Source organism: Alternaria burnsii (genome assembly GCF_013036055.1).
Source record: "Alternaria burnsii strain CBS107.38 chromosome Unknown 693, whole genome shotgun sequence".
Classification (NCBI taxonomy): Eukaryota; Fungi; Ascomycota; class Dothideomycetes; order Pleosporales; family Pleosporaceae; genus Alternaria; species Alternaria burnsii.
Window position 1 is genome coordinate 482,455 of NW_024066117.1, and position 10,084 is coordinate 492,538.

Genomic DNA, 10,084 nt, shown 5'->3' on the forward strand with positions numbered 1-10,084 from the left:
CAAGGCTGTGAGTACGTCAGTTCACTGACACTCCTTGCCGCCACTCGAGTTGCTCATCTAGAGGATAAAGCAGTCGATACGCTGCTCATCCAAACCCCATCCTGCCCCTGGTAGCACATATCCAGCTGTTTCGTACCTGTCTTTTGATTCGGCGACACCTCTCCCAGCGATATCCTCCCCGGGGAACAGCAGAGCAGAAAGCGACGAAAAAAGCGTCTTCACTACGACCTTAGCTCTATCAGCCGCCGAGATGGGCAAGCCAGCAGACTTTGCGAACATACTCAATGGAGTGATGTGGGCTCAGGTGGTTCTTGGTACTTTTCTTGTTGCACTGCGAATGTACACGAGACAGTACATTGTCAGAAACGTTGGATGGGACGATGTGTTGATGTTGGTCAATTTGGTAAGTTACGTTGCTTACTCCCAGACAACAAAAGCACCTCTTCACAAACAATCATCTCGACATTCATCGTAAGCTTTTATGACTGACTTTTTAAGGCTACCTTTATTGGTTATGTCGGCTGTATATCGGTCGGTATTACCTACGGTGTTGGTAAACAGACAGCGGATATCGTTCGTCTTGACCTTAACTACTCCAAGTCTATCATGTGGGAAGCCATCGGCCAAGGCATATGCATCATGGGCATAGCTGCTTCCAAAGGCTCAGTAGCGCTCTTCCTCTTGCGCATCGTTCTCAAGAGATGGCATATCGCCATCCTCTGGTTCTGCATAGTCAGCACAACAGTGCTTTGCATCATTACGACAACCCTGTTATACACACAGTGCGTACCTTCGGCATTCTTGTGGGACCAGACAATCAAGGGTGGCTACTGCTGGCTCAACTTCACCGAGGTCGGCCTGACCATGGGTGCTTGGTCTGCAAGCATGGACTTTGTTCTTGCTCTCCTTCGTACGTATCTCTGCTGCGCAATGATTTCGAGGACGACACTGATTCAAACTAGCCTGGCATATCATTATGGGACTAAACATGAAGCGTAAAGACAAGATCGCAATCGCATCTGGTCTTTCACTCGGTATCTTCGCGGGTGCGTGCTCCGTTGTCCGGACTATCGAACTACAATCTCTGTCGTCCATGGAGAACTACGTATACGACACCGCTAGCATGCTTTTATGGTCCTCTACCGAAGTATTTCTCACAATTGTTTGCGCCTGTGTACCAGTCCTCCGTCCGCTTTACGTCCGCATCAGATACGGTACCCGTGGCGACTCTTCAGGCCAACACTCATATCCACTCAAAGACTACTCCAAGTCCAAGAGTAGTCGCGGTATGGATGGAAGCAGAAGGTCAGAGAAGATATACATGGGCCCCGGAGAGAGCGTGTTACAGACAACTGTTCGCATGGGTAGTGATACAGCGAGCGAGGAAACGATACTTCGGGAGAGTCACGCCAACAACGCATGGAACAATGAGCCAAGAACAAAAGATACCAACGATATCAGGATCACTACTACGGTCAGTACGAGGGACGATTATGTATAATTATGACAGGACAAATAGCACACATCAATGCTTATTTGGAAACACTTATCTGGAGCAATACCTAACGTGACGCGTGCCATCTATCGAATTCTTGACTGTTGGTACAAACCCAGCAACAAAACGCATGGACAGAGATTCTGCTACTTACACAAGCTACGAAAGCTCGCGATAAAGCTATATACCGCTAGCTCTACCGCGGATCCACTTTGTGTCAAGAGGTCTACTTGACACGAGCGACGACAGCACATCTTTCATTTGTCAAGACGGCCTTTACTAGAGCACTATGTACAACCAACGACGAAGATAGTCAGTATATTCTCTGAACTCATAGAGCTATGTAGACAGTGACACAAACACATGACGAACTCCTTGGTAGGATAGCGAACGCTTGATACATGTTGTGCGTGAGCGTTTCTTCTGCTCGGGGAGGAGTCCTAGGGAGAGTATCTGCCCGCACCGCCTTCTCAACAGAGGAGAGTTGAACGATGGACTAGTGTTTCTGGCCCCTGCCTCCGGAAGGCAATGTCTGTTCCCTTTTTTCCTTAGTACTGCAGCTGTGCCTCATCGGTTCACGGCCCCACAATTTTGCCCTGCGGAAGCTTGCAAGGGTCTTGCCGCAGCCGCAGCCGTCGCAACACTCCTCTGTAGATCGCACTCTCCCCCTCTTTGATTTTACTTTTTGAGCACTTTTTTTTCTACAAATCTACAAGGTGTGCTGCAGTAAAATCTGCAAACAGTATGTTCCCCGCCAGCTCATCGCGTTCCCCGCTCGGGAGGAGTGAAATCCGTTCCCACTTCGGGTCGGGTCATCACCCTCCAAGGCCCTCGAAGAGCTTTTAGATAAGGACCGTTGTGGCTTACCACAAAAGCTGCATGACTGTGGAGAGTGAGCTCCATTTTGCTTATGTGATACTCCGACCTACTTCTTAAGTGATCAGCAGCACTGTCTAGTCGGAAACTCCCGGACACAGTTTAGCATGAAGCTTGAGCGTGTGCGTTGCGTCGACTTCCTCCTCACAAATGTACAGTCGCCTTGATCTAGTGTGTTTGGAGACGCGAATTGGTTGACCAAGATGTAGAGGAAGAGATGGAAGATATGCAGTTGTTGTTTGCTCGCATTCGACTGTGAGCGATGCGCTTGGGTGGCAAATAACGACGAGGCAAAAAATGTTCACGACAACGAGGAAAAAGTCCCAAGATCTGTTGCCACCAAAGCGACTGAGAAAACATGTAGCAGTTTGACAGTACAACAGGTCGATATATAAAGATAAAATTCCTTCTCAACAGAGAACACTCTTCGATAGTCACGTGGACACCTCCTAAACACTGAGATAGTTAAAATCCCTTAGAGAGTGCAGGAGTTTGTGTAACGCACAAGTTCAGCCGCATCTTCGTTCTTCCCAACAGTCCGATTGAGTTGCGACCAAGATCCGGGAGAGACCGGTTCCACGTCCTTCACACTACGATCCTCTCTGTCCGTCAAGGCTCGAGAGCAATGCGATGGTGTGTAGCTCACTGGACACCACCCGTGCTGTTCCGGATGGCGACTTGGGTCATGTTCTTCCTGTGTTTCGGGCTCAACAGTAGTTGATATAGATAGTCGGCGGAGGTCTTTCGCTCTATCAGCATGTCTCAGGATAGAATTCGGCAAAGCTTCGCTCATACGAAAAAATTTGTAAGCGAACTTACTGTTGACTGATCTTTGACGTTGGAACTCCTTGTACTCATGTGACGGAAGATACGCGCCACATCCTGTTGGAGTACATGCGCGGGATGTGGGTGATTCATCTGCAGCGCTACTTCCTGGGTCAGGTCTTGCTCGAGGGTAGGTGTCCAGGGATATTGGTGTGGAAACAAGGTCGCTATGCATGGCTTCGCCGTCGGTGAGCTCGAGCCTACTAGGCCAAGGCTCATGCTTTGAGAGATCAAGATGAGCACCCATGCAGCCCAGCTCTGTCAGATCAAGCCGTTTATCTGGGACTGGTGACTGTCTTCTAGCTCGAATATCGCGACGGAATTGGTCCTCGCGGGCTTGGATGCGGTCTGGGCGAATATCCGATTCCCCATCACTAGACACCATTCTGTCCACATGTGGTGAGACGATGCAGGATGTGAGATTCGCAGGTAAAAAAGATGAGAGTGATATGAAGGAATGGTGGTAAGAGTACCAGGCAAAGCGACAAGATGATGGACCAGGGTGTCTACTGCAGCTGAGATGATATTGCTTGCGAAGATTGCCAGCACTACGAAGTGTTTGCAGAAACATCGACAAGACTGATCAGACATGGGTATATATACGACTTAAGAAGCGGCTATAATGTGCTGGCGGCTCGCATATGCTTTTGCGTGGTGGGTGAATCCCTAATCGTGCTTCCGACACTCACTCATGCAGATCAAGTTCCCACAGGAACATGAACAACGAACGTTCCAGCAAACCAGAAGATTCGGAGAGACCGTGAAACAGTGTGAGCCAGGATTCGGGAGTAGGTCTATCCTCCGAAACGTCTTTCTTCGCGGACGACCTTACCGTATGCGACGAACGGTAGCCCTGCAGCAAGGCGCTAGTACTCGTTCGCTCCTGGAAATAAGGCTTCAACGGCAGCGCCGGACTGACACGACAGCATTCTCGAAGCTTTTGACACAGGAGCCGTGCGCCTTGAAGCGTCACTGCCGTGAGCCGTTTGCTTCGGCTCGCTCTAACCTATTAGGCTCGTGGTCAGCCCATGTCAGGGCTCATGTGGTCTGCGACGAAGACGGATAGGATCAGGATGCCTGTATTCTATCCGCCGCCAGTAACACACGGGTATACCGACGCCTTTGCAAATTCTGGGGGCCAAGACATCGTGTTTGGATCCTGAAGCCTACATTCATCCAAAAACGTGTGAACCACCGGCAAGAATTAATGAAAGCCTTCACCGCTTGTCCTTCTGTTTATTACCGGGTTCATACGCTAACTGCAAACGTTCGGAGAGACTGTCGATCCATTATTATCATAGTGTGAATAGAATTAACACGATGGTGGTACAGTTCGTGCACCCTGCCGTCCCAGTCCATTGGAGTGGGTGGTGGCTGCATAAGCGGAAGGCACATACGTCATGACAAGACATGGTGGAGAATCACTGGCCGGATAATCCGTATAAGTTAAGATCTCTGTGGGTCAACAGTAGCAGGGCAAAGACCGCAGATGGCGCGATAGCATGAGCCGATGCCTAGTTCGCGATATTGCGACACTCAAACCAACAGAAGGAGCGCACGACCTTTCTATTCGGGTCCATTTGAGGTACTGAAGTGGAGGTAGAATCGCGAAAGGCTACGGATGCGGTGCAATGATACCCAATCGTTTCCAGCATCAACTCATGAGATGTCAGACGAAGTAGCGGTAAGCTTCTCCAGTTGACGTTGGTGCTCACCGGAAGCAAGGCATCTGACCACTGAACAATATGGGGGAGAGATAATTCCTGCTATTCCAGATACTGAACTTGGATTCTTCTATGGCGTTGCGGTGTGCCGAAATTTATTCTACCAACGACTATTCGGACGTGTTGCACAATTTGGGCAATGGTCTACCAGGGTAGTAAACAAGCCTTAAGACTTGGCTGCATGCGGCGTGAACCGAGTTCGTGCCACGATAACCGCGCCTGTCACAAGGATAGACTCGGTAACCACCCGTACGTCTCAAGCTAAGGCATATCTAATCTTATCAACAACGCCGGGTCAGAGACGACTGTCTACCAGATGGTTGTGCTACGACCTAATGAGCTTGAATACGGGTTTGCTTCTACACACTGTCCCTGTCTTCCAGCACCCTAAACAAGAAGAAGACTCGTCCGAAGTCCTTGTCATCTAGGAGACCAGACCTTATAGAGTAGCTGCGCTGTGTTCGTGCTAAACACTATCCACTAGGGTCATGATATCAATGCGGGGTCGGACACGCCGACCTTGTCAGCCTTGCCGGCACGTCGTTGTACAGGGTTCCTCCCGCTGCCTGTCTGGGGAATGAAAAAAAAAAACGCGAACAGCGACCACAGTGGGGAAAGGGCTGTGGTATGAATTAGATCGGCAACGGCGAGTCCGAAGCTTGACGCCAGTTGATGCGCTATCACAACTGCAGCGCATAGTGCTCCAAAAAGCTAAACGACGTGTTCACGATGTATTTGTGATGAGAGAACACAATGCACCATCGTGGTGAAAGATGGCGGTGGCCAGGGTGAACGGGGCCAGTGTCGGACCTAAACACGGTGCAGCTAGATATGAACTTCTGGAGTCGTTAGAAGTCGAGATTGATGTTTCTACCGAGAGGTGATTCTGCAGCGGCATGACGTCAGCATTACTGTTGTAAACACGGACAATCACCAAGTGCAAGAACAACTATATACTGTCTTCTCTCTGATACGTTTAGGAACTAAACAGTAAAGTGCAAGTAATGTATGATCATGCCGGAAGAGACAGAAATGACAACACTTACTTATGACTCTTGCATTCTATGACTAGCTGTTTTTCCAATCTCCTACCCACCTCTTCGCGATATGTCTCGTCCAAAGTTTTCGAAATAAGCGTTGAGTGTGTTCGCTCGATCCATTGTCGCTATACTGTTTGTGAACATCCATACACCAACAACCAAATATCACAACCCTGGACGGGATACGCATTCCTTTGGGCTCGTTACATTCCAGCGCCATATCAATTTTCGACACCGTGCACAATCCTATAGCGACGCCAAGTTCACTTCTGTGACTCAATCAATTGACAACAACGAGCTCTTTTCGACGTGCTTTTGCTCTACGTGCTTTGACTTTTCGACGCGCTCTCTGTTGAGCACGATTGTGCTTCTCGATAAGCTCCAACGTGTGATCGGTTTACAACTCCTGAGGGAAAGTGACCGGGTTGCGCCAGTAGTCCATAGGAGACCCTATGGAGAACTGAAGCCAGGACTCATCCGCCACGCTTCCATAGACACACATCGTATCGAGTGACACTGTACCATTCTTCATGAATGCGCGTTGTGTTAGCCCGCAGCCTGGACACAGCTGGCCGATACGCAGTTCGCCGTTTGGATGCCGGGATAGGTCTATGACGCCAATCTGGAGGATATCGGAGCATGCAAATATTTTTTTCGGAAAAGACAAGGCCCCATGCTCGACACGTCAGATTTTTGAAGGAGTGAGCTCCGCGGAAGTGAATCAAGGTGTTTTCGGTGCCGCATTTGCATAAGAACGCTCCGTCCGCAACATTCATACCGTGGTTTCGGCGTGTGATGTTCGGGGTTTCCTGGTCGTACCAGAGACTATCATCTGGGATCCCTTCAGCACGACGTGCTTCCCTCAAGTCCTTTCCAGCCGAACAGCAGATTTGGGCTTGTTCGAAGTGCGGAGAAGCAATCGGATGGTGTTGACGACGTGTACTAGCATTTTTTGTGTTGGTGGATTGTATATTGGACGATTATTTCGTTTGTTTGTTGTCGTCTGTGTTGGTTTGGGGGCCATTTTAGTGGATACATGATGATCTGTTGGCTGATAGGAGGTTGGGAGAGTCAGGGAAAAGCAAGTCATGTGCAGAAAGTAAGTATTGTAGCAACTTGAAGTGTACCATTGTGTAAAGTCAAAATTCGGCATTTTCAGCTAGGCCTCTTCTAATGAGACATTGGCCCATACTATCAGGATGTCGTATAAGGTATTAATCATCATTTGCGCCCTGATATGAGCACCTGTAATATCACTCAGAAGCAGACATACGGGCTAGCATAGAAACGAGGTGTTAGACCATTGGATAAGGCTGGTCTAACAAGTGGTCGCCAATTGGATAAGTTTTCTGGTACACCAAGCTACCCCTAACCCCTAGAGTCCATGTCTACAGTATTTGTTTTTTCTTTTGATGTTTTCACTAAACACTAGAGAACAAATAAACAGTCCTGTTACATTGCAGTCCCCAGAGTCACCCGTTTACTGGTGCGCAGGCATGGTTGTAGACTAATAAGAATAGCTTTCCGTGAATGAAGTGTTGCGGTTTGCCTATGCTTGGGGCTGCCGCGCGCTCACAGCGTAGTAAAATTTGATATCAGCGATAGCACTCAGTGCCTCGGTGGTGTATGAGATAGCATTAGCTAATGCGTAACACCACAAGGTGTTGGTACTGTTCAGGGTCCTTTTACTCATCTTCTAAACAACCATCGAAGACATGTGTGCACGACACCATTCTCATTTTGTGTCTTACAGACTATCCGTCTCCACTCTTGTCGAGACCTTGTCTTTCTTCAGTCCGGTAACAGTCTCCACGTGATCCGTCCCCAATACCGCCGCCTTTATGAACAGACTCGCTGCAAAACTCAAGAAAGCAAATACCGTGTAGGTGATCCACATGTTGCGCATCGCGTACGCGAAGGCTTGTTTCGCGGCAAGCTCCCATGCTGAATTTTCGAAGGTAGCAGGAAGCATAACATTGGCCATCGCACTATCGCCATCAAGCTGACTCAAGAGGTTCTGTGGCAACCCGGCGTCTCGGAGGAACGAAGCGCGGTTGTTCATCGAATTCTGGAAGATGGTGCCACCGATTATGGTTGAAATCGAGACGCCGATATTGCGGATAAAAGATAGAGTTGCAGTAGCACTTGCAACATCATGCTGCTCAACCTGACTTTGGATAGCAATCATAGGCGCTTCGAATAGGATACCGGATCCTAGGCCACCAACTATAACAAGGCCGACTGCTTTAGCTGTCGATGTGTAGGCATCGAAGGAGATAAACAGGCCAAAGCCAACGGTGAGGAGAAAGGTACCGACCCAGATTATCTCGCGGAAATGTCCCGTCTTATGCATTATGAAGCCACAGAAGACTCCCGCGATTGCGCCTGTGACGATGAAAGGGAGAAGAAGCAGTCCAGATCGTAAGGGCGAGGCTTCGAGGACGGCCTGGAAAAACAGTGGTAGATAATACTCTCCTGCAATGAAGACGAAGCCGTGGAAGAAGACAACAAGGAAAGCGGCGATGTTTGTCCTTCGACGGAATAACGTCATGGGAATCAAAGGATACTTCGCCACTTTGGCCTCGCTGTAAACGAATGCAAGGATCATGGCTCCGCCCACTACGAGTAGTGCAATGACTTTAGCAGAGCTCCATGGAAATAGGACGCCACCGAAATCCAGACCCAAGAGAATCATGAGTGTAAATCCGAGGAAGGTGAAGATTCCGAGCCAATCTATGGCTTTGATGCCATCGAAGAAAGAGGTGTGTTCGTGCTTGATGTCCAGGAAGAGAAGAATAAGCAAAGCGGCGAATCCGCTGATGGGTAAGTTGATGTAGACTTTGAATCGTACAGACTAGATGTCAGCGTAGATTCATGAAGCTCAATGTGATGGTAAATCACTTACAGCACCATCTCCATGTCACCAGGCTAGCGAAGATACCTCCCAGAACAGGTCCGATACCGCCGGCTAATGCCCAGATGCCTTCCGTAAAGCCCTACGCACGAAGTGTTAGCCGAATCCATCAGCCCAACATGCTGCAACAAGCGGCTTACCATTAGCAAACTCCTCTGCCTCAAGCTAAACAGATCGCTGATACAAACATGAACTAAAAGAATGAGTCCACCACCCGCCGTCCCCTGGAAAGCCCGCCCGATGATCAATTCCTGCATCGTCTTCGCCGTTGCACAAACAGCTGAACTAGCGAAGAAGATAGCAAGCGCTACCAACATGATTGGTTTTCGACCCCAGATGTCAGACAACTTGGCCCAGATAGGGCCGGACGCAGCGTTGGCAAGCAAATACGCGCCTCCAATCCAGGTGTAGCCAGCGGCACTGTTAAGATCGCTGGATATGGTCGGCAGGGCTGTGGCGACGATTGTTGCATCAAGGGCGGAGACGAAGAGCGAGAGCTAAATAGAGTGGATTAGCGAGAAGTTTATTGTGAATATTCTGAATCTGTTTCATCAAAATGATACGACGAGAAGAGAAAAGCTCAGACGTACGAAAAGCGCCGTGACGATAGCGATCATCCTGAACCTACTCCGCTTCCCGTTCCATGCTGCTCCAACTTGCAGTTCGTCTTCTGTCCCACATTGTCCCTTCTGCGTCATTTCCACCTCCTCTTTTCCCATCACGGTTGATTGTGGTGACCTTTCTATATCGATACTGGATTCTTGAGGCATGATTTCAACGAATTACGATATCCCAACAGGCCTTAGCGAGTGCAAGAACAATACCAATGAGAAATGAATGGGTTAGTTATAGATAAACATGACTACAACTTAGAGGTCTGAATAGGTACTGGAGAGAAGTAGGAGTTATCTAACGAAGAAAGGCTCAATGGCTGGTGGCTTGAAGCCCTTTTTTTCCTGCGCGTCACCGCCAACGCCTTCCGCCAATCGGACCCCCATGTGGGGCCAAACTAGACACAACTACTTTCCTATCCGGGCTAGAACGAGCGCCCTTATGTATGCTCTATGCCTACATGCATGCCTTATGTAGCTGAGTGGAATCCGGGGAAGATGCGAGACGTCGTGGTAGGTTGTTGTAAGAATGTCGATCGGTATTGTTTATTCGGCGTACGTACATGCTGAGTCATACCAAAACTCAACTACTTGGATCA

The 10,084-nt window shown here is 49.0% G+C and overlaps 3 protein-coding genes across 3 annotated transcripts; 1 reads left to right on the top strand and 2 right to left on the bottom strand.

The window, feature by feature from the left end:
• Window positions 1-250: 250 nt before the first annotated feature.
• GT037_007802 (uncharacterized protein) lies at window positions 251-1,501 on the top strand (the record flags this gene model as incomplete). The annotated part of the gene is made up of 3 exons (XM_038932849.1): window positions 251-403; window positions 499-910; window positions 963-1,501. The coding sequence occupies 3 exons, from the start codon at window positions 251-253 to the stop codon at window positions 1,499-1,501; spliced, it is 1,104 nt and encodes a 367-aa protein (XP_038784350.1).
• A 1,345-nt stretch (window positions 1,502-2,846) lies between these two features.
• GT037_007803 (uncharacterized protein) lies at window positions 2,847-3,581 on the bottom strand (the record flags this gene model as incomplete). The annotated part of the gene is made up of 2 exons (XM_038932850.1): window positions 2,847-3,112; window positions 3,191-3,581. 2 exons carry the CDS (start codon window positions 3,579-3,581, stop codon window positions 2,847-2,849), a joined length of 657 nt encoding a protein of 218 aa, XP_038784351.1.
• Window positions 3,582-7,707: 4,126 nt separating this feature from the next.
• Window positions 7,708-9,644, bottom strand: GT037_007804 (mfs transporter-like protein; the record flags this gene model as incomplete). Its single annotated transcript, XM_038932851.1, has 4 exons — window positions 7,708-8,798; window positions 8,866-8,956; window positions 9,015-9,371; window positions 9,465-9,644. 4 exons carry the CDS (start codon window positions 9,642-9,644, stop codon window positions 7,708-7,710), a joined length of 1,719 nt encoding a protein of 572 aa, XP_038784352.1.
• Between the last annotated feature and the right edge of the window lie 440 nt (window positions 9,645-10,084).